Here is a 23,604-nt window from a genome sequence, read left to right on the forward strand (position 1 = left end):
TTTTGTAATGTGGACAGTTTCCCCAAGATGGTTGGATACACACAAGCTAATCCCAGCTTTCTCCCTCCAGAGGAATAGCTTTTTAATTCTTATGGCTAAACAATTTCAACACACAATAGGTTCAGAAGGTAATGGGTATCCTCATCATCAAGTATTCTGCCCATTCCTGCTCATGCTCTGTCCCTTCACAACTTCGCACTGCATCATTCCATTTATAGTCACAATCTAATCACTGTCTGTTATTTTAAAGAGAGAGAGTGAGTGCGTTTAATATTATGCCTCTTGACCTCAGTGTGGGTTGTGTCTTTTAAAAACAAAATGAACATGTGACTCTCCAGATGTTCAGCTCAGCTCCCCTCAGCCAGTATGGTCAGTGGTCAGAGATAATGGAAATTGTAGTCCAGTAACATCTGGAGGTCCACAGGTCATTCCACCTCTGTTGTATAGATGCCATATAAAACAAATGAGAAAACTACTGCTAAACTTGAAAGCTAGCTATCTCAATCTGTTAATTTTATATAATTCCATTTGGATCAACCTGACTTCCTCCCACTGGAAGTTTGAACTCTGGTTTTGAAGTAAATTAATGTCCTTGAGTTAGGATGTCCTCTGGGTGGTACAACTTAGAGGATCAACTGAACAACCTGTCTCGTCCCTGCCACTTGCTGCATGGTGAACATAATGTATGTCTTATGTACTTTTTATGGGTTGTACTTATAAGTATGTGTTGTACTTTGACCAAACTGCGGGAGGCAGTGGAAGACAGAAGTGCCCGGCGTGCTCTGGTCCATAGGGTCACGAAGAGTCGGACACGATTAAACGACTAAACAACAACAACATGGGTTGTACTTAGATTGCACAACTTATCTGATAAGTTGTGACTTTCTTTTTTTTTTTAAGATATTTATTAAGATTTTATAAGCAAGAAAAGATTACAGAATAAAAAGGAAAAAAGATAAAAATAAACAAAACAAAGATACAAAAATACAAGTTAACAAATGCAAAATACATAAAAGAGAATAAATGAAAAATAAAAAAACCTTAAAAACAAATCAGTCTTTTCATGACTTGTATTTCATTTACTTATTTTCCTGACCTCACGCCTCCCTTTTTTGTATTCCTGTTCACATGGTTAATTCAGCAAATCCTTACCCTCTTTGTTTTTAATCTTAGTTTTATATCTTAACATGTTTAACTTCATATTGTCATCTAGTTATCAATCCATTTTTACATATTCTTTTAACTTTGTTGCGAAAACTGTCTTAATTCAATCAATCCTACATCATTTTAACATTCATTAATTTTACAATGTTTCTGCAAATAATCTTTAAATTTCTTCCAATCTTCTTTCACTGACTCTTCTCCCTGGTCTCTGATTCTGCCAGTCATTTCCGCCAGTTCCATATAGTCTATCACTTTCATCTGCCATTCTTCCAAGGTGGGTAGATCTTGTGTCTTCCAATAATTTGTGATGAGTGTTCTTGCTGCTGTTGTTGCATACATAAAGAAAGTTCTATCCTTCTTTAGCACCAATTGGCCGACCATGCCCAGGAGAAAGGCCTCTGGTTTCTTCAGGAAGGTATATTTAAATACCTTTTTCATTTCATTATAGATCATCTCCCAGAAAGCCTTAATCCTTGGGCATGTCCACCAAAGGTGAAAGAATGTACCTTCATTTTCTTTACATTTCCAACACTTATTGTCGGGCAAATGGTATATTTTTGCAAGCTTGACTGGTGTCATGTACCACCTGTATATCATTTTCATAATATTCTCTCTTAAGGCATTACATGCCGTAAATTTCATACCTGTGGTCCACAACTGTTCCCAGTCAGCAAACATTATGTTACGTCCAACATCTTGTGCCCATTTTATCATAGCAGATTTAACTGTTTCATCCTGAGTATTCCATTTCAACAGCAAATTATACATTCTTGATAATATCTTAGTTTTGGGATCTAACAGTTCTGTTTCCAATTTTGATTTTTCCACCTGGAAACCAATTTTTTTGTCCAAATTGTAAGCCTCCCTTATTTGATAATAATGAAGCCAATCTCGCACTTTATCTTTTAATTTCTCAAAACTCTGCAATTTCAGTTTGTCACCCTCCTGTTCCAAAATCTCCCAATATTTTGGCCATTTGGCCTACATATTGAGCTTTTTCTGAGCCTTCGCTTCCATTGGTGATAACCACCTTGGGGTTTTATTTTCAAGTAAGTCTTTATATCTTGTCCAGACATTAAACAATGCTCTTCTGACAATATGGTTTTTAAATGCTTTGTGTGCTTTAACCTTGTCATACCACAGATATGCATGCCACCCAAAAACATAATTGAAACCTTCTAAGTCCAAAATGTCTGTGTTCTCAAGAAGCAGCCATTCTTTCAACCATCAAAATGCTGCTGATTCATAATAGAGTTTAAGGTCTGGCAGAGCAAAACCACCTCTATCCTTTGCATCAGTTAATATTTTAAATTTTATTCTGGGCTTCTTGCCCTGCCAGACAAATCTAGAAATGTCTCTCTGCCACTTCTTGAAACAGTCCATTTTGTCCAAAATTTGCAATGATTGAAATAAAAATAACATTCTTGGCAATACATTCATCTTTATAACAGCAATTCGACCAGACAAGGAAAGCTTCAAATTTGACCATATTTCAAGATCCTTTTTCACTTCTGACCAACATTTCTCGTAATTATCTTTAAATAAATTTAGGTTCTTAGCGGTCATAGTAACCCCCAGATATTTTACTTTCTTAACCAGTGTTAAACCCGTCTCCTCCTGAAACCTCTCTTTCTCAATCGGTGTTAAGTTTTTCTCAAGAACCTTAGTTTTTAATTTGTTCAACTTAAATCCTGCCACTTGACCAAATTCCTGAATCAATTCTAATACTCTTTTAGTACTAGATTCCGGCTCCTGTAATGTCAATACTAAGTCATCTGCAAACGCTTTAAGTTTTGTACTGTTTAGCTCCGACCTGAATACCTTTGATCAAATGGTCCCTTCTAATCATGTTTAGCAAAACCTCCAGGACCGAAATAAAAAGCAATGGGGAAATTGGGCAGCCTTGTCGTGTCCCTTTCTCCATCTTAAATTCTTCTGTCACCATGTTGTTAACTATCAGTTGGCCTTTTGTTCTGAGTAAATTGCACCTATACCATTTTCAAAACCTTGACCGACCCCCATCCCCTGAAGATTTTTCTTCATAAAACTTCAAGAAATATTATCAAAAGCTTTCTCCGCATCAACAAATATCAAAACTGCTTTAGTGTTAATGTTCACTTGTAACTTCTCTAAAATATTAATTATGTTTCTCGTGTTGTCAGACAAGTGTCTACCTGGGAGAAAGCCAGCTTGATCTTTATGTATCTCCTCAACTAGTACTTTTTTCAGTCTTTTAGCCAGAATATCTGCAAAAAATTTGTAATCCACGTTAAGTAGGGATATGGGGCGGTAGTTCTTAAGTTGTGTTTTTTCAGACTCAGTTTTCGGTATAAGTGTAATATAAGCTTCCTTCCACGACTCTGGCGCTTCTCCCCCCTCTAAAATTTCATTACAAACCTCCTTTAATGGTTGAATTAACCAGTCTTTCAAAGATTTATAATATTTTGAGGTTAAACCGTCCGGCCCTGGAGATTTGCCAAACTGCATATTCTGGATGGCACCTTCCACCTCCTGCTCTGTTATTTTGTAATTCAGCATTAATTTATTTTCTTGAGAGATTTTTTGTAATCCATTTGTTCTTAAAAACTTATCTATGTCAGTCTCTTTCTGTGGCCCTTGTGTATATAGTTGTTTGAAGTATCTCTGGAAGCACTTTCTAATCTCCACTGGATTCTGTATATTCTTTCCTTCCACTTCCAAGTTTATAATGGTATTAAGTTTTTGTCTTTTTTTCATCTGCCAAGCTAGCATAAGTTGTGACTTTCAAGTTTCATTGATTTCAGTGGTAGCTAAGTGGGACTAACATGGAAACAACCCTGGGTATTGATGCGAAATATGCATTAAATCATGAAATGGGCTGCAACAAAAAGGCATCTAACAAGTGTAAAAAGAAGATTTTCCAAATGTACCCAAAACATTCCTTACCTAGGGGTACCATTTGATCTCTGGTTAACCCTGGGAGGGAGGTTTATGGCCCAGAATTCTTTTGTAGAGGAAGCATTTTTCTACAGTGGGGCATTCACACTGTCTCAACTAGCCCAAGGAAACTGCTAGCATCTTCTAGAAGGATGCTGGGGGATTTCTCTGTTTACTAGACTAGCCTAATCTAATTTCATACCTACTAAGAAGGCAAATCCTGGATTAACCTGGCCTGGTAAGGAGGGGATCACGAAGGCAGCTTCAGTGTGTTGTTTTCCCAGCACATTGGAGAAGGTGACAAGGACCGGGACAATATCTCTGCCTCCAAAAGGGGTCTGCGCAGAGAAGGATTTCTGCTCAATTCTCTATAGTTGGTTGGACATCAGTACCATCAAAATAGATTGGGAGCAGAAGTGGGTCTGTTGCAGCAAGGCATTGTAAAACAATCTAAAAAGTTCTCCGGAAAAGAAAGCCGCTAGCAGCTCTGCCATGGAGGAAACGTATCTACTTAACGTGGAAGGAGTCAAGAAAAAGATTTTACATGGCGGTTACGGTCCGTTGCCAGATTTCAAAGATGGGAGCAAGGTAAATGGCTGCAAGCATAGAAACCATTAAAAATGTGTAAATAGGGTCATAGGAAGATGTCTTACACCATGCCAACCTGTCTCATCTAGCTCATGGTTGTCGATATACTGAGTTGCAATGGCTCTCCCAAGGTTTTGGACAGGAGACTTTCAATCCCAGCTGGAGGTGCTGGGTACTTAAATAGGGACCTTTTGCATGCTAAGCATGCGCTCTGCCACTGAGCAAGAGCTCTTCAGCAGTTATTAGCAATTATGGCTAAATTGAACCTCCATGTTTGGAGGCAGTATACCCTGAATTTGAGTGGCTGGGGTCGGCAGCATGGAAGAGCAATTGCTTTCATGTTCTGCTTATGGGTTTCCTGGATGCATGTTGCTGGCCACTGTTGGAAATGGGTACTGGACTAGGTAGGCCTTTGATCTGATTCAGCAGGTAGTTGATTCTTAGGTAATTAGGTAAAAAGATGGGCAGCAGAAGGGTTGACCTGGAACACTCCTCTTTATTCCTCTGCCTTCTGTCTCTTCTGACTACTGGCTTTAGAAAGCTGTTTTTTGGTTACAGAAGTAAAGCACACAGTAATAAGGCAGTGAATCCTTTTCAGTTGTATAATATGCCTAACGTCTATAGAGCCGTGGAGGCTAAGCGCTGTGTCAGGTGCTAGCCCTATTCAGAGTAGACCCATTGTAATTAAATGACCTACTCTCAGTAGGACTGGCAGCCCTACATATTTAAGTTCCTGTTCTACTTTTCAGTTATGTGCTTTTGGAATTATGACGCTCATTTGCTATTGGTTAGCAGTTCAAAAGCACGTCAAAGTGCAAGTAGATAAATAGGTACCGCTCTGGTGGGAAGATAAACGGCGTTTCTGTGCGCTGCTCTAGTTTCACCAGTAGTGGCTTAGTCATGCTGGCCACATGACCCAGAAGCTGTATGCCAGCTCACTCAGCGAATAAAGCGAGATGAGCGCCGCAACCCCAGAGTCGTTTGCAACTGGACTTAACTGTCAGGGGTCCTTTACCTTTACCTTTAAAGGACAATAATTCCCACATAGGGAGAGGAAACAGAGCAGACTCCCATTCAGTGGAGGAAGGCAATAAATAATTGCTCCAGAACACTGTGGAAGGCAAAGCAAAGGCGGTTCTGAACTTCCAGGGGTTTAGATTTGAGCTGACTAGAGCCCTAACCATTATTAACTTTAGTTTGCCTTTGATCCAGATCACATTCCACTTCCAGACGCTAAAAGACAACTTTGAGAGAACGGTGATAGATGACAGCCGGGGCCCTGGCATCCCCATGGAGATTATTGTGGGGAAGATGTTCAAAATCGAGGTGTGGGAGACCCTTCTAACTTCCATGCGGATCGGCGAGGTGGCAGAGTTCTGGTGTGATGCTATTGTGAGTGTGCAATTGTGTGAGGCATACCCTGAACGCATGAAATTGTCAAGTTCATGCCTACCCTAATTAGCAGAAAGTTATTTGCAATTGACTATCAAGCATCTGGTACCCTTCAGATGCTGTTGAACTCCAACTCCCATCTTCCCAGCTAGCATGGCCAGTGGCCAAGGAAAATGGGAGTTGTAGTCCGTCAACATCTGGAGAACACCACAGTAGCTATCCTAAAATATGCTCACAACTTCCCATCATTTGACCTAGCTATCCAGATTCACTAAAATAGTTCCCCAGACTCCACCTTTTCAAAGTCTCTGGATTATTGGTCCCTCTGACCCAATACAGTCTACGTTTAACTTGCTACGTATCTCCAGGGTCTTGGGAACAAAATGGTCTTTCCCATCACCAGCTACTTTATTATCTTAATTTGAAATCTAACCCTACCCTCAGCATGTAATGCAGGAACTCTACCACTGAACTACATGCCTCATCAATCAATTTCCTTTTATCAAGTGGCTCTTGCGATAGATTCTGGAGTAAAGTAGGGATGGAAAATTGCAAAGGGTTTTGGACTTGAGGGGGCGGGGCGGGCTGTGGGTTCAAATACCTATTAACTTGCCTCTCGCCTTCAGGCCTTGGGCAAATTTCCGTTTCTTATTGTGAGTTGACTATGGGCTATTTCCAGGGCACCTGTACACTGAACATCCATCCTGATTTGTTTCCAGGGAGATTAAATAGCCAACATTGTCTAATGAACCTTTGTTCTGACTTCTTTGTGGGGAGGTTAGATGCTGCTGCATCAAAGCAAGTGTTATCCAGCACTTCCCAGTGCATCTTTCTCTCACTTTCCTGATCACAAAAAGTCTGTTCTTTTTGGGGGGGGGTGGCCTTGTTGTGCAAGACCTCTCTCCCCCACTCCACAATCCATTATAGTTGCACAACCTGAATTTGCCAGTGACTTGATCCTGTCCCAAAATAGCGATAGTCTGGAAGTGTCCTAAGAGAATGCCAATGACCTAACCTGATGCTTGGGAGTAGGATGGGCTACGTTGTGCCTTTTTATGCTAAGATAATGCAGATCCTAAGGGACGTGGGTGGCGCTATGGGTTAAACCACTGAGCCTAGGACTTGCCGATCAGAAGGTTGGCGCTTCGAATCCCCGCGATGGGGTGAGCTCCTATTGCTTGGTCCCAGCTCCTGCCAACCTAGCAGTTCGAAAGCATGTCAAAGTGCAAGTAGATAAATAGGTACCACTCTGGTGGTAAGGTAAACGGCATTTCCGTGCGCTGCTCTGGTTTGCCAGAAGCAGCTTAGTCATGCTGGCCACATGACCTGGAAGCTGTATGCCAGCTCCCTCAGCCAATAAAGCGAGATGAGCGCTGCAATCCCACAATCGGTCATGACTGGACCTAACAGTCAGGTGTCCCATTACCTTTACCTTAATGCAGATCCTACATTAAGGAAAAAATACCATCTTCCCTCTTGGACATCTGATTGTAGCACATCACATTTCCCATGCAAGGCCCTGTATGCTCTCTGCCCCAGTTTTATGGTTACCTCCTTCGCAATTTCAGCACACGGGAATGTACGCCTTGGTCTCCAAGGGCATGAGGAAAATTGCCGAGGGCAAGGACCCTCTGGAGGGCCAGAAGCATCGCTGTGGGATGGGCAACATGTTCGATTACTACACCACAGGCCACGCCGACCTGGATGAACTGCAGCAGACGCCACAGCCCCTTATTTTCATTATGGAGCTGTTCAAAGTGAGTGGGAGAATCAGAAGGAAGCTACAGTTCCGTTGTGTAATGTGCCGTTGCCACCATCTATCTCATCAATGGATTATTTATGACCCTTATATTCCCCTTTCCTCCAAAGGAGGTCGATTGGTTTATCACACCCTCCCCCCCTTTTTACCCTCACAACACCCCTGCGAAGTAGCCTGGGAGACAGCAGCTGGCCATGGACACTCTTTGAACACCACGGCTAGCGTGGGGATTTGAGCCTCCCAGCCCACTGTTCCCCAGGGCTAATCCAGCATCATTCTGGCTACTACATGCCACTGACATGGCAGTCAGTGCCAGTGAGTACCAGTTAGTGCCCAGCTGTGTCAGATGTAAAAGCTTTTTGTAGATTCTACCACCACAGTTGGAGGGTAGAAGCATTTCTGCCCAAATAACCCTCTTGCCCACCCCAAGGTCCTGACACTTTGAAAACTGGCTCGTCAGAGAAAAGGGTTCAACGTATCTCATCCCTGATGTGATGTTTTCCTATTGTCAGCCTGCCTATGCACAGCATACGTTTTCAGAAACCCTTGTCCAGGTTCTTCCACCATCTGCTGTGAACTGGGTGGTGACTTAGTAAGCGGACCTTCTCTGCTGCAGCTCCCACAGAAATCTTTGTACTGGGAGGTCCAGGGGCAGATATTAGAGCTGTCCACATGCACTGGGTGCTGAGCCAATTGCGGTGCCATCTCAAAGCTAGCCCTGGTGATCATCCAATGTTTATTGGATGGATTTTCCTCCTAAATTGATTTTTGATTTTTGAATTCTGAATTTATTGTTATTCACGTTTTATACTGTATTTTATGCTGTTTTTTGTTGCATCAATTAAGTGTTTTAAATCTGTTGTTAACCGCCCTGAGCCCGGATTTTTGAACCGGGAAGGACGGAGTATAAATAAAAATGTATTATTATTGTTGTTATTGTTATTATTAAAGCTGGGTAAGCAAGGCACTGGGCTTTTGGGGAGGAGGTGTGAAGCTCTGGCAGGATCCAGAGTCCTCTCACCTCCAAAGCCTAGCTAGCACTTTCCCAGTTTTCAGCACCGAAAAGAAGATGGCGCAGAATGTGGGAATCCCCCTCTTGCAGGTGTCCTAGTACGGAACCCCTGTGTAAGTGGGGGTTCCCCTGTAATAACTGTGGTTTTCCATCCTATCTAGGTAGAGGATCCCACTTCCTACAAGCGGGATACGTGGGCCATGAACAACGAGGAGAAGCTGCTGGCTGTGCCAAAGCTCCACACGGAGGGCAACCGACTAGTCCTTTCCAGGAAATTCAAGGAAGCGGCAGAAAAATACCAGGAAGCTATCATCTGCTTGCGCAATATCCAGGCCAAGGTAAGAGTTGGGAGGAGATAAAATAAAAAAGTAATTGATTTAAAATATGTTGGCTCTAAACAGGCTGTCTATCTCCATATTTGACTGCCCGTAGAGTAGGACTTTCTGTTGTTACAATCTAAGGCAAGCGGGGTAGTTGCCCAGGACAGGGTCTTCTCAGTGGTGTCCCCTTCAATTATGAAATGCTCTCTCCAGAGAGCTCTGCTTGGTGTGTTTTTTGTCGTCTTCTTGGCATCATGTAAAGACCTTTGCAGCAGCAGCAACAACAAAATATCCCAGGCCTCTTAGACAAAATTTTAGTTCTGTTGATTGTTTCACATGGCTTTCAAGATCTTGCCGCCATTCCAATGTCTGGGTTCATTTAGATATTTTTTATTTGCACTGTTCTTTTCTAAAAACTGTTTTGCATTTCCTTCTCATATGAATTGTTCCTATGATTTATTATTTAAAAATCAAAAGCTGATATAAATATGTATAATTAGAACCATGAAGCAAGGAGAACCACCCGCTTCAGGCAGCGGAAGTGCAGGAGACAGTGCTCTACTTGATCTACTACTTCTGCCGCTGCCAGAGAGAGGGAAGCTTTGTAGCACACGGCGCTGCTCACCTTCCCTGCCCCTGGATAGAGGAGCTGAGTGTTGACACTTTGAGGAGCAACCCAGCTCCCACCTAATTTGGTGAGAGCTGGGGAACGAAGGCGGCAGAAGTTGTTGGACTCCAACTCCCATCAGCCCGTGTCAGAATAGACCTGCGGTGCAAGATGGTGGTGGAATTTGTAGTGCAACAGCCCCTGGAGGGCTAAAGGTTGTTCCATCCCTACAATATGAACCATAATGAAGGTTTTGAACATGGGTAGTCAAACTAAGGCCCAGGGGCCGGATCTGGCCCAATCGCCTTCTAAATCTGGACCATGGACGGTCCAGGAATCAGTGTGTTTTTACACGAGTAGAATGTGTGCTTTTATTTAATATGCATCTCTGGGTTATTTGTGGGGCCTGCCTGGTGTTTTTACATGAGTAGAATGTGTGCTTTTATTTAATATGCATCTCTGGGTTATCTGTGGGGCATAGGAATTCGTGGTCCCCCCCCCTTCAAAATATAGTCTGGCCCCCCACAAGGTCTGAGGGACAGTGGACCGGCCCCCTGCTGAAAAGGTTTGCTTACCCCTGGTTTTGAATGTCCATTGTTGGAGTATATTCTTGGACCACTCATTCCCCATGAAGAACTTAGCATGTCTGCTGTCTTGCCACCCCTAAAGTTAAGCTGTATTTCACCTGGCCACTGTCTAGATCACCTGGGGATCCATATTTAAGCTATTCTGAGCTCTCTGTGAGAAAGAGGTGGATGCAAATAAATCATTTTGTTAATTAGCTAGGTGCTGTCTTTTGCCATGGACGAGCTTGTTGGCCTCCATGTCTCTGGTGTATGCTGCTGTGCCCCACCCTGAACACTGGCTGCAATGCAGGGAGTTTCTGTCTCTTAGTGCACTATTCCAAACCTGGAGATGCTGGTGATGGAACCTGGGACCAGCATGCAAAACCTGCAAAGCGGGTGCCTTTACCACTAAGCTACAACTCTTCTCCAAACCCACCATCTTGTTCTTTGCTGGGTTTCTTCACAGGAGAAGCCATGGGATGAAGACTGGATGAAGCTGGAGAATCTCATTACACCTCTTGTGCTGAACTACTGTCAGTGCCAGCTGGAGTTGGGGGAGTATTATGAGGTGCTGGAGCACACAACTGACCTCCTGCAGAAGAATAATGGTGAGTTGTTCCTTCAGCTCACTACTTGCAGAACCCTCCTCTATTCTTTTCTGCATGTGCCAGGGCCCTACATTGCATGATCATAGAGATGTGCTCCAGCATTCCTCCTGTTGCCCTGAGACTACACATCTCACATCACATAAAATTTTATTGGCCACCCCTGAAAACATCAATGACCAATGCAATTACTTGGGCAGTTTGTTAAGACTGGGTGAGCTCACACGCTTTGTTCCTTTAAGTTATTTATGCTTCGAAAAAGAGCAAAGCAAACATTCGGTACTAGTTTAGATGCATCCAACTGACATGCAATCACTGATGCACAGGTCCTTTTGGACCTGGAAGAAGGCAGAAGGGGGTGGTATGAGGGGGAAGTGGGGTGCACTTATGTACACCCTGCCAATGTGTGCAGGGGCCGGGAAAAGAACCCCTGTGCAAAATAGTCACTGTCTGTATCAACAGCCTGCTTTTGCAGTCTTGAGGTCTAGATTTATCATTGTTATTATTATTAATTAAAGTTGGGGTTTTGAGAACACAGTGTTCTACGCTACTTACCAAATTATTCATGCATCGTGATTGTGAAACCACAAGGTTCAGAACTGGTTCCAGGTTTTGGGGTGCTGTTGGGCAAGATGCTTTGGCGGGGTCTCCTCCCTCCATGAGTCCATCTCTTCCTTCCCACGATCACAAGTGTCACATGATCAGCACAGCAGCAAGGCTCCCTATCAGGAGTGGGGAAGTGCAGGCCTAGGGGCCAAATACAGCTGTATTCTTTGAAACTGAATGTAAACTCAGTTTACATTCTCCCAATGTGCAGGAGGAGGAGAGTGGGAGCATGTGAGCCCAGTTCTGGATTCCAACTGCAATCAGCACGTTCAATTGCCAGGAAAGATGGGAGTTGTGGGCAGCAGCATTTGGAGCACCACAAGTTCTTTAGCTTTAGCTTCAGCATTATGTGTGATCCTACCCCATTGTGACTCAGCGAATAACTGAGGAGGGAACGCCAACAGTTGTGTTTGGTTTTATTGACCCATCGTCATCTGGCAATTTTACACAAAGCTACTGGTACCTCTGAGAGAGAGAGACTTAGGCTGTGTACACACCATACATTTAAAGCACACACCCCTGTAAATAATTATTGTTAAGGGTGCTGTTAATTTTAGCTCTGTGTTACAATAATTTTAAGGTCCCAAATATGGAATATTCATAAATGTACACATATCTAAATATATGAACCGTGTGTCTGAAATAGTATGGGAGAGCAATCCTGAAGCCATTTTGACTCTCCCAAAGTACTTCAAATATTCCTCTGCAGTAAGGGAGGCAAAGAGAGAAAGCCTTCCCATTGTCTTTTTGCTTGCAAATCCTGTCTTAAGGGCACGTTTGTGTATGAATAGGGTGAGCCTGTGGCCTAAAGTATTAACCATCACAAAAGAAAGGCCAGGCTGCCCACAATCAGTGACCATTATCAGGTAGGCAGGATTTCTGCTGTAGACCGCCTCTTTCTGTGATGTATGTATGGTGTTTAGGGGTGGTGGTCTTGGGGTACAGGGTAGGCAATTTCAAAAGGCCTTGTGAACTATTGTTCAGGGTTGTCCTCCCTCCTGCGCGTGGTGGGTTGCAACAGTTCCGTGAATAAAGATCAGGCTTATTAGCCGCTTTACTTCTCAATATACTCTGCTATTTTCTCCTACCGATAGGACTCTGTACCCATAATGCCCCATAAAGGAAAGGGAGCAGTTTTTCTTATAACATCTGTAAGGGGTGAGCAACAATTCCCAGTATTCTTTGGTGGGAGGAACTGCACTTTAAATGTATGTTGTGTACACAGTCATTGTGTAACCCAAGTGGCCTGACTTCAGTCTCATGTGGTCCACTCAGATGATAACATAAGAAACACCCTATCCTTACATAGCCCAGGAAAGCAGAATACTGAGAGCGAAGGCTTTTAACAGATAACTCTGTAATTTATTAGATTTGTTTATGAGAGCTAGCAAACCAACTGACGTTGTTCTTTTGCTAGAAAATGTCAAGGCGTATTTCAAACGGGCTAAAGCCCACGCTGCTGTCTGGAATGAAAAGGAGGCCCGAACAGACTTTTTGAGGGTGGCCCACCTGGATCCATCGCTGACTGCCGCTGTGAGGAAAGAATTGAAGCTCTTGGGGGAGAGGATGAGAAAGAAGCACGTGGAAGACCGCAAGAAATACAAAGATCTCTTCCAGCAGCCTTCTCCTAAAGGAGAAACTGAGGGGAGAGCAATGGAGGAGACAGAAAAGCTGTCAGATTCTAGCCTCGGCCCACAAACAGAGGAAAATAATCAAGAAACCCTAAGGCCTGAGAGAGGAAGAGAAGAAGGGAGATGGATGGGTGCAACAGAAGAAACAGAGCAAGGGAACTTAGCAGAGAAAGAGGATGGACTCCTAATGAAGACAGGTGAAATGGACAAAGAGGACATCACCCCTCAGAAAGCGAGGGAAGAGGAAATAGGAAATAAAGATAAAGGAATGATGGAGAGTCATTCTGGAGATGACCTGACAGGCTGTGAAACCTCTGGAAGCAAGGAACAGTTAGAGTTCGGGCAGTGGAAGCTTGAAGAACAGAGGGGAAAAGTGGAAGAGATTAATTCTGGGGCTGAGGATCAAAATAGAGAAGTGGATTTTCCAGTGCTGGAGGAAAAGGACGCAGAAAGAAGAGCTGTCCCTGGGAGCCCTGGGAAGGAATTAGGGGGAGTTGCAGGAAACCATGTGAGCAGCATCGTAGGGGAAGGGTTCATTAAAGGACCTTGTGAGATTGGAGTGGGCATTGAAACAGAGAACTTCCCAAGAGAGACGGAAGGATATGAAGAAAGTTGTGGGAAACGAGAATCCCAAACTGTTGAATTGTCAATGGTACAGGATGATAAGGGCTTTGGAGCAGAGGATCCCAAGGATGGGGTTATAGTGGAGAGCCCTCAGGAAAGTAGTGAAAAAGATGACTTCCAAATCCTTCAGGAAGGATCAAAGACAGAAGCAAGTGTGGCAACAGAACCGAGGGAAAAGGTCAGTTCTGATTTGGAAAACTGTGGTGGGCCAAGAAAGGAGAATTCTACTAGAGAGGAGGAGGAGGAACCTAAAGAAGAAACAAAATTGGGAGAGAAAAGAAGAGAAGATAATGATCATTCCATTCCAGAAGAGGAGACACGTTGCTGTGAAGCAGCCCCAGAGCATTGTGAGGGAGAGGCAGACCCAGAAGACTTTAAAAGTGTGGCAACTGGTGATTATGTGAAAATAACAGATGTTAGGGCCAAGGAAGTGATAAGCCTTGAATCACAGCATGCCAGAGAAGAGGGGGTTGGCCACAGAGACATGGCTGGATGTAGGGAGGAAGGAACTGAAGTTGGTGACAGATCTAGGCTGTGCAAAGATGCACAAGGAGATGAGGTAGACCAAGAATGGTTCAAGGCAGAAATAAGCTTTAAAGCTGATGATCTGGAGATGGGAAAGAGAGGGGAGGATTCCGAGACAGAGCAAGCAGGTCTGCAAGTTAGGGGGGAAGAGCCAGAAGCGAAAACAGGCAGGGAAGCAGAACTGATTGTGGGGCAAGACTCTCTATGGGGCAATGGTGAGGTGTCAAGAAAGGAGGATGGAGATACAGAAGATATTTCATTGGCCACCCACTGCAGAGGAGACAAAAGCGAAGTGCTGGAGTTGACTGGATCTGGAGCAATGGGTGAGCCGAACATTTCTACCCTGAGACAACGCAACCTGATGAAAGAGGAAACCCAGTGGGGAGACAGAGAGTCAGGTATGAAAAATAGTGGGTTGTAGAATCAGTTGCTAAGGTCTAGGGCAGAGCTTTCCAAACTGTGTCTCACAACATGTTAGTGTGTTGGCTGCAGCGTGCTCCTCCCAGGGCTGGAAAGAGGGTAATTTAACCTCCAGTTTGCTAATAAAACTGAATTACTGTCGCAAAATGATGCGTTTCTTTTAAAAAGTGTGTCACCAACATAAAAAGTTTGGAAAGCTCTGGTCTGTGGTGATATTGGGGAGCAGGGTCAGAGTGAAAGTGTGCTAGTTAATGATCTTTGATGTGGCCAGCTCATCTTGTTGAGAACAGGCAACTCAGGGTCTGGTGCAGTAATCAAAGGCTCAAGGAGGGAGCTGCCATTGCATCTACACCTAAGAAAACAAGCATGCTTGCCCCTTCTGGGTCTGCTGGTATTCTCTTCAGTTTCCTTCCTCAATTGAAGAACTGTCTGCAAAAAAGTGCTATACAGGGTCATCTTGCCATCCTCATTCAGCCACTGCACGTTTACTCAGAAAATAAACCTCCTCTTTGCCACCACAGGCAAAGTCTAAAATTTCAGATGCAAGCCAGAGATGGGTTATGATTTCCATTCCCCTGCCCCAAAGATTATTTGCAGATTTTTTAAAAAATTGTATTGTGCTATAGCTGTACAGTGCCTAGAGAACTCATTTATGAGGCATCTAATGAATAGAAATAAAGTTGAAGGTGTTTTGAGAAAGGGATTGGTGCTTTTGGTGGTGTTGATTATTTTTGCTGTTGCCCTGGAAAACAGGTTTTGCATTTGGTCAGAGAAGACAGGGAGGGTATTTAAAAATGCACGAATGCAAGGTTAACGGGATCCTCAGCATCTGCAGGACACTGCTCCTCAGTGTCATCTGCTTATCCTCATCCCATACGTACAGTATATGGCATCTCCTAAAAGGTAAAGGGGTAAAGGGACCCTGACTGTTAGGTCCAGCCGCAGATGACTCTGGGGTTTCGGCGCTCATCTCGCTTTACAGGACGAGGGAGTCGGTGTTTGTCCGCTCCACAGACAGTTTTTCCGGGTCATGTGGCCAGCATGACTAAGCTGCTTCTGGCACAACGGAACAATGACACCAGAGCAGCGCACGGAAATGCCGTTTACCTTCCCACCTATTTATCTACTTGCACTTTTTGGCATGCTTCATGCTTTTGATCTGCTAGGTTGGCAGGAGCTAGACCAAGCAACAGGAGCTCACCCCGTTGCAGGGATTTGAACCGCCAACCTTTTGATCGGCAAGGCCAAGGCTCAGAGGTTTATACCACAGCGCAACCTGCGTCCCTGAATGGCATCTCCTAGATATAGCGTCCCTGAATGGCATCTCCTAGATGTAGCTTAAAATCTGCCATTTTAACTTTTCCACGGTGCCTTCTAGTGTAGCTAAGTGTTGATATCCCAGACAAAACTTTTGGTGGTATTAATCTGCAGTGCAACAAGTGGAAGAAAACAAGGACAAATGGAAGTGTGGATATAGGCCCTAATTTTTGTGTTTTTTTTTTTGGGGGGGGGAAATCTTTTTAAAGCATTTTTTTTCAGGCCACATGCAAAGAAGGAACATAAAAAAGAACCTTGTGCTTTTCTCAAGAAAGGGGAAATTCCTCCAAAACAAAAAAATGAAGCAACACAGCACTTCAGATACAAATTTATTCTTTTTTCCCAAAGCAGAAATGGAAAAGACTTGAGTGAAGACAGCACATTTTAACCAGTCATTATTAGCTCTGCTCCCTTTAGAAAAAAAAACCCTCATTACTCATTGTGTCCCTTTCAATTGCTTCGACAGAGATGAACACCCACCCACACCCCAGTGACCAAGCTGCAGTCCTTCTATGTGAAGAGCTAGGAAAGCGATGAGCAAAATTCCTGGGAGTAGGCAGCGGAGAGGAAATCTCTTGTTATTTGCAGTGGGAAGTTGCAACGCTAATGAACAGGGTTCTGGGTTCCCAATGTTATTCAGAAAGTGGTATGGGGTGGCGGGGAGAACTAATAATGAAAGCATAAGATTGAGGGATCCACCATATGCTACAGAGCAATTGTCCATTTCAAGACAATTTTCAGGCCTCTCACCATATTAGTTTCTGTCTCTTATTGGCACACTGAAAAATAAATTATATATACTTCAAATGCAACACAAATTCTGCCAAGTGCAATGGGCAATTGCAATTCCTCTAATGCTAGGGGCAGACGAGGCACAAGACTTAAGGTTTTACTTTTGATAAGTAAATTGGTTGGCTTAACGTGTAAATTAGCTTGGGTGATGGTTCATAAAAATTTAGAATAATGCTGCAATACTATCAATACAAACAAAAGAATCGAGAACCTACACATCTTAGCACTGTAGAAAGCGATCAGATTAAACAACATAAGTTTCTTAATATGGCCTACTAACAATATTGTCCGCATTCTGTCTTCGGCCACTGCAGACGAGATGAAGGAAGAGCACTGAGGGGTAGATAAGACCAGTTGGATGAATGAGTGGGCTTCTGTGCCTTGTAAGAATTGGGTGGAAGATGGGATTTGGGTATGTGCTGCTCTCTCCACGCTTCTGACTGAAAAACTGCCCCACCACAAATTACCTGTTCTATACAAGAGTTAAAGGTTAAAAGTAGGGAAGGGAAAGAAAGTACAATGCAGTCACGTCTTGAATGGGGGTACATTCCAGGGATGGCACGTATATGCAAAAATGCATATACACAAACCACCCCATTGGAACCGCCCACACACAATTTTACGTTCCAGAGCCTGCATGCTAAATGGACCACCCCACCCCCCGCAGCTTGGTAAGCAAGTCTGAGAGCTTAAAAGCCCTTTCCGCATCAGGAAAACCCTGTGCAAAAAGAACATTTAAGCTCTCTGCCTCCCATGCATTTAATTTGTTTGATTTCAACCAGCTGGCCTTCAACAGCGTAAAGTTGAAATCACACATGTTAAACACACATAAGCTGTGAGTTACCTGTACTTATTTTACATAACAAGGCGATTCTACCTAATTCACACTTTCCAAAGCCACATGAGAAACGAAACACAGCTGTCCTTCAGAAGTTGCACTTCCGCAAATGCATTCGTCAAGCCATGTAACGTGTACAAAAAAATTTGCACTATATCACGGTAAAATGTCCATTAATATACATATATAAAAATTCAGGAAAATAACATATCCCAAAATGCATTATATTAGGGCAAATTGCTTTGCAAAAATGTGTATATTACACAAAATGTACTCAAATATATTAGAGAACCTTTGGACATCATATGCTGATGAGTTTTCACATGGAGTTATTTAAAAAAGAAATTACGAGCTGATGTGGGAAAAAGAGAAACTGAAACAGATTTGTTGATTTCCTAGTTGAAAGCCCCTATTCTTCCTTTGCATCTGACTACCCATGAGTGTGGATTTGCCATTTGTCGATATCCTGGTTTTGTGGGCTAACATGGGTACCAAGCTCCTGATTGTATACAATATCAGCACTTAACTCACATACAGTAGTTCCATAATGACAGGACTTTGGGACCAAAGTCCAGGGTTTCATTCAGCAGAAAGAAACAGGAGGGCTGCGTTAACCATATTTTAAAGTAAAACAATATACATTCCCCAAGCCCATCCTGTTCTCTTTGAATGCCAGGATCATTATGTCCAGACTTAAAATTGCTTAGCTTGCACTGCAGCTCATGTGCCACTTTAGGAAACAGAAACATGCTTCTCACCTCAAGAAAGGAACACTATGTGTTCCTTCAGAAACATGAAAAGAGGAAACACAGGACACAGATTTCCTCCTCTCAGCAGATCATGTAAGCCAAGGCAGGGACAGGGAATCTGTGGGTCTCCAAATATTGGATTCCAGCTCTCATCAGTCTCGGCCAGCTTGGCCAGTGATCAAGGGTGATGAGAGCAAATCACTGACGGTGCACAGGTTCTCAATCTCTGTCCTAACCTCTCCTTCTTGCTAGTTTGAGTAACTACATGACCCCTGGGGATCTCCACCTGAGGCCCAATCCCAAAGTAGAGTTTCAGTTTCTTTCAAAACTAAGATGGCATGTGGTGTTTGTTTTATTTTAAAATACAATTCAGAAACAACTACAGTGGTACCTCGGGTTACAGGTGCTTCAGGTTACAGATGCTTCAAGTTACAGACTCTGCTAACCCAGAAATAGTACCTCAGGTTAAGAACTTTGCTTCAGGATGAGAACAGAAATCATGCAGCAGCGGTGCAGCAGGAGGCCCCATTAGCTAAAGTGGTACCTCAGGTTAAGAACAGTTTTGGGTTAAGAACGGACCTCCAGAATGAATTAAGTTCTTAACCCGAGGTACCACTGTACAATGGTGATTTCTGCCAGGCTTTTCAGAGGTTCAACCATCATACCAGAATATTTCCTTGGGAGGAAGAATTGGCATATGCCCACTAAGAACATTCTTGGCCCAGACTTAAAGGTCCACCATTACAGAATATTTAACAGAATGCTCTTTGTCATGCTTTAAATCATGCTCACACAGTATAACTGGCAGTGCCTACAATGCCGATGGCCTAAAAAACCCACTTCCTTCTACAGCTACTGTGTGACACAAATCAGCCCACCTCGTTTAGTGTTTTCCTCATCTTCTTGGAAGCCTACAAGATTCTCAACAGCCAACATGCTGTAGCAGTCCACTAACATAAACCCCACACAAATTTATGACAACGTGCTACAACAACCCTCTCAACCTACAATGCTTTCAGCACATATGACATTCCTTACAATCCATAAATGCTGGTAAATTACATTGTGACCCATAGCACCACCAGCCTTGGACTTCGCAAAACCCATTCTATAACTTGCATTTTTAAGGGATTGCGTTCAACCATCTAGCAACACTGCTACTTGAAAGTTGAGGCAGACCTCAAATGTATAACTATCTTTTTTATTTTTTGAGGTAGCAGATTTGACTGTGTATATACTCTGAAAGCAACACCCACAAAGAACCAGCCACGGACATGATATACAACACTGAATGCAGCAAAAGGCAAAGGCTTAAATCTAAACTAGATTCCACACACTGTCTTTGCTTACAATTTACTGCCCACTATTAATCGCCTTTTACCATGGACTAGCACCTTTAACCAACAAACATAGGTATTTGCTTCAGGGCATAGTTTCCTACACTAGAACACTTCCATTAGTTGTCATGAGCTGCCTTTTCCCTTGTAAATTTGTCACCTGCATCCCCAAAATACAGCCTATCATGGACACCAGCTTCAGGGGATCCTGCAATGCCAGTCGATTCTACTGGATCCCCAGTGCCCAACTAGGGGATAAGTCCTGAGTGAATAGGCCATGACTGTGGTGAGAAATTTTCAAGTTTAAACGGGAAACTTGTGGTGTACAACAACCTTGTGCCAAGGCTGCTCTTGGAATAGCCAGGGTCTGTCAACACAGCACCCAAGTGGTTTCTGGAGCATCAGAAGATTTGGGCTACATGAAAGGCATAGTATGCTTTGTGCTAATCCGGTGTGTTTTGGATTAGAATGGGAACTGCACAAATCAAGGCTATAATACCACTGAGAGCTGATCTTAATGGCAGTGGTTTCCAATGCTTTTTTTTTTTTTGGCCATGCCTCTCTGTTTCTTTTCTTTTGTCTTGTAGCCTATGGGAAATGCAGAACATCTGGTGCCGTTGCTATCTCAGTCCGGGAAATGAGCCACATTCCATAACTTTCTCTCAGTTGGAGATATGGAGGCAGCAGTTCCACCATAGCAATTGCTAACCAAGGAAAGAGCCTTGAGCTGCCTGATCAACAACAGCCCAGATTTAAAAATACACCCATGTTTAAAATGATTATGGGATCACGATCACACTAGCTTAAATCTAAGCGACCCAGCCTAACTAGAGGCCTAACTATTCAGACACCAGTCCTTCTGAATAGTTGCAATCTACCTGAAAGGAAATGGGGACACCTGTTTATTTTCCAACATAACTAGCTGTGCTGCTGAGCGCAGTTCAAAAGAAGTCCTTTTTGGTCACTCAGAAGCGCAGATATACTATGCTTTCAAGTGCTCCTTGCAACTGAATATTTTGTACTGCATTTGACCTGTGTGACTTGGTTAAGACCACTACGCATAGGAAGCTCAAGATAGCAGCTATCCATATGCTTCTTAAGTTTGCCACACACAAATTGATCCAAAGAGGGAGGGACTGGACCCCATAGCACAAGACTCCCAGCCACCTTTGTTTGCAGGAGGTCACTCAGGTGGAGATTATTCCAATTTCAAAAGGAAGCAGGCAGGCCTAGGCTCTTTGGAAGAAGCTGCTGTGCAGACAAAGAGAAGAGAGGGAGCTGCCTCCCATCACATAAAAAAGCAGATTTCGGAACAGAGCAGAACTGCAAATGCAAAGTAAACACATAACAAGGAATTAGAATTTAATGCATGAGGAAGTCCATTACAGTGCTTAAATACAATATATATAATATGTATTTATATATTATGTATATATATAAATATGTAAATTAAAACAATAAGGCTCTCTGTTATAAAGCTTCTCTCACATAAGGCTGCTGTTACTGCCATTGGAACAATATGTTTTAAAGCCTCCTCCTCTCCCTTGTTTTCCCATGAGATTTAATCTGGGCCTTGTCTCTTCCTCCCACTGACCTTGGAAGATATGGAGGTACCCGGGCGCTTGCAAGTTCCTTTTGGAACATACCAACTCTTCTGGTTTTTTTTTATTATTATAAAGGTTTTGGATTTCTTCCCAGCTTAAAGGTTCTTCATGGTTTATCGGTCACTGTGAGACAATTCCAGTCCCCATAAAACCACCATCCTGTGAAGGCCACAGATCATTTCACTTGGCCAAAATCCACCATAGGCCACTTCCTGACTCAACCCCAAAATTGGCCCAGAAAAAGCGACAGTCCACAACACAAACTGTAGAGGGGGGGGAGGGGAAACTATTCATGTCAGTTTGTAGTTTGCACAGAAAGGCACCACCATGTGCCCTTGTTTCCTTCCTTTCAGAGTTCCTTGAATCTAGACATGTCACAACATCCAGTTTTGACCTCATCTGGATTTGTGGTACGTAACCCTGGATTGCCCTTCCAAAGGAAATGCTCTGTAGATACACCAAGGAGTGCTCTCCTGGAAGCCAAACCCTGCAAGGATTCTGGTGAGCTTCTGCTGAGGATGTCCCCTTAAGGATCCGAGTGAAGTCTGTCACACAGAGGGGAGGAGAGAGGAAGGGAGAGTAGCAGCTGCTGAGGAACTGGTTAGACAAAGCCTCTCACTTGCAGGAGGTGTTAGATAAGGGAAGTCGGACCTGAAAGAGAAAACAAAACAGGGTTGCATCCAGTGGAATATGTGCCTGCTGGATTCATGTTATAAAGGTTGTCTCCAGACTGTCTTTTTTTAAAAACGAGAGGGATTCATTGGCATACCAGAAATCTGGGTTTGTGCAATTCATGAATTAAAGCCCTCTGGCGTAACAAAACCGTTATCACACACACAAACACCCTCAAAACTGGACTGCTTGCAGCTAGGAAAGAGATGGGGAAATGCTCTAAAAAATATGGGACAACGATCAATTGGCAGGAAGGTGTATAACCTCCATGCGAACAAATAAAGATGAATGCACATTGTTGTATAACCACCCCACAAACAGATCAGGATGAATGTTCAATAAACAGGTTGCCTGGAGAGGCCCAAGGATATTCAGAGTTATACCCAGAGGCAGTTTGGAGAGTGGAGGTGTTAAGGGCTTGTGTATATGTGTATACATGTACAGACAATTTGGGTTTGATAATAGGGCTAGTAAGTTGTGTTGACCCCCCACCCTGTAATGTTTTGCACCCTTCTTCGTTTTTAGCACAGAAATTAGTATCTCAAGACAACAGGCGTAAAAACTTTTAACAAAATGCTACTTGGTAAGTCTATAAGGCTTATAGACAAACATTAAAGGATAAAGCAGGCATGCACACAATCCGATTATATTCACAGTGGAGCTTAGTTAAATCACCCATCCCACCCACAATTTACACCCATCCATATATTTTACTGTGTCGCATAAAGATGGCATTTGAGGCTGCAACCTTAGAAGCCATGGGGCTATATTGGTTCTCCTTCTCTAGTACTGGATCATCCCTCCCCACCATTTTTGAGAACTCTGGCCTGGTCCAAATGATGTCACAGCTCTGAGCTTGGTAGGGGTCAGGGTTTGTGTTGGGGCGGTTGGAAGACATACCAGAGTGGGGAGAGGACTGGGAAATGTCTTGGTTCTAAATGATCCTGAGTTTTTCTTAGTGGCCGAAATTCCCCCAAACCAGGCAAGTTTTTAGATCTCAAAGGGAGGGAAATAGTGGCGTTCCTTTTTTTTAATCCGCAAAATGACAGGAGGACTGCAAGAGCCTTTCTTCACCCTCCCTGCCAACAACACACTGTTAGGGCATTGGATGAGGCAGTTCAAGGGCCTTCAGTCCCCTCAGCCTCCAAACCTTTTAAACTTGGCACCAACCCTTCTGGGACTGGTTCTACACCAGAGCTCAGCTGATTGTTTCCCACATCCTTTTCGGTGGGCATTTTCCTTTGAATTTAAGCTTGGCTGCATTGGAAGAAAAGAAACAACTCTTTCCTTTGAACTTGGGCCACCTGACACCTGGCAATGTCAGGCGATTGACAATTCGGCAGCTCTGCCCACCTGTCAAAGTGAGAGGGAGCAGAGTTTCCACCTTGATCTTTACATTTGCAACAACTCTACAGGGTTTCAGAGGCTGGGGAAGAAGCCATACTGAGCAAATACTAAATCTTTACACTCAAACTGTGGCTGCATACACACCATATATTTAAAGCACACCATATATAGAATCCTAGGGACTGTAATTTGATAAGGGTGCTGGAAATTGTA

The 23,604-nt window shown here is 43.4% G+C and overlaps 2 protein-coding genes and 1 long non-coding RNA gene across 8 annotated transcripts in view; 1 reads left to right on the forward strand and 2 right to left on the reverse strand.

The window, feature by feature from the left end:
* The first annotated feature begins 132 nt into the window (after positions 1-132).
* LOC309361748 (uncharacterized protein) lies at positions 133-21,112 on the forward strand. Its single transcript, XM_081896864.1, has 8 exons — positions 133-874; positions 3,919-4,668; positions 5,881-6,060; positions 7,629-7,817; positions 8,993-9,169; positions 10,791-10,932; positions 12,953-14,713; positions 20,948-21,112. The coding sequence occupies exons 2-8, from the start codon at positions 4,573-4,575 to the stop codon at positions 21,106-21,108; spliced, it is 2,706 nt and encodes a 901-aa protein (XP_081752990.1). The 5' UTR covers positions 133-874; positions 3,919-4,572; the 3' UTR covers positions 21,109-21,112.
* On the reverse strand, positions 16,369-20,917 carry LOC309361758. Its single transcript, XR_014164622.1, has 2 exons — positions 20,683-20,917; positions 16,369-20,627 (listed from the first exon to the last, which is right to left on the reverse strand). It is a non-coding gene; the product is annotated as an uncharacterized lncRNA (long non-coding RNA).
* DRP2 (dystrophin related protein 2) overlaps positions 21,106-23,604 on the reverse strand; it is a 52,564-nt gene continuing 50,065 nt past the window's right edge. For all 6 annotated transcript variants that reach the window (XM_081896861.1, XM_081896860.1, XM_081896857.1 and 3 more), the window contains one exon: positions 21,106-22,023. Coding sequence is in view for 1 of the 6 variants with exons in the window: in XM_081896858.1 (XP_081752984.1) it covers positions 22,004-22,023 (20 nt within the window). In the remaining 5 variants the exon portion in view is untranslated. The remainder of the gene's footprint in view (positions 22,024-23,604) is intronic.

Source organism: Podarcis melisellensis (genome assembly GCF_964234715.1).
Source record: "Podarcis melisellensis genome assembly, chromosome: Z".
NCBI lineage: Eukaryota > Metazoa > Chordata > Lepidosauria > Squamata > Lacertidae > Podarcis > Podarcis melisellensis.

What these genes read in the sequence shown, in the direction of transcription:
- LOC309361748 (XM_081896864.1), top strand. Translation starts at nt 4,573, where the DNA reads ATGGAGGAAACGTATCTACTTAACGTGGAAGGAGTCAAGAAAAAGATT. An exon ending in TCATTATGGAGCTGTTCAAA is followed by an intron (nt 7,818 to 8,992) that starts GTGAGTGGGAGA and finishes CATCCTATCTAG; the next exon opens with GTAGAGGATCCCACTTCCTA. An exon ending in CCTCCTGCAGAAGAATAATG is followed by an intron (nt 10,933 to 12,952) that starts GTGAGTTGTTCC and finishes TTCTTTTGCTAG; the next exon opens with AAAATGTCAAGGCGTATTTC.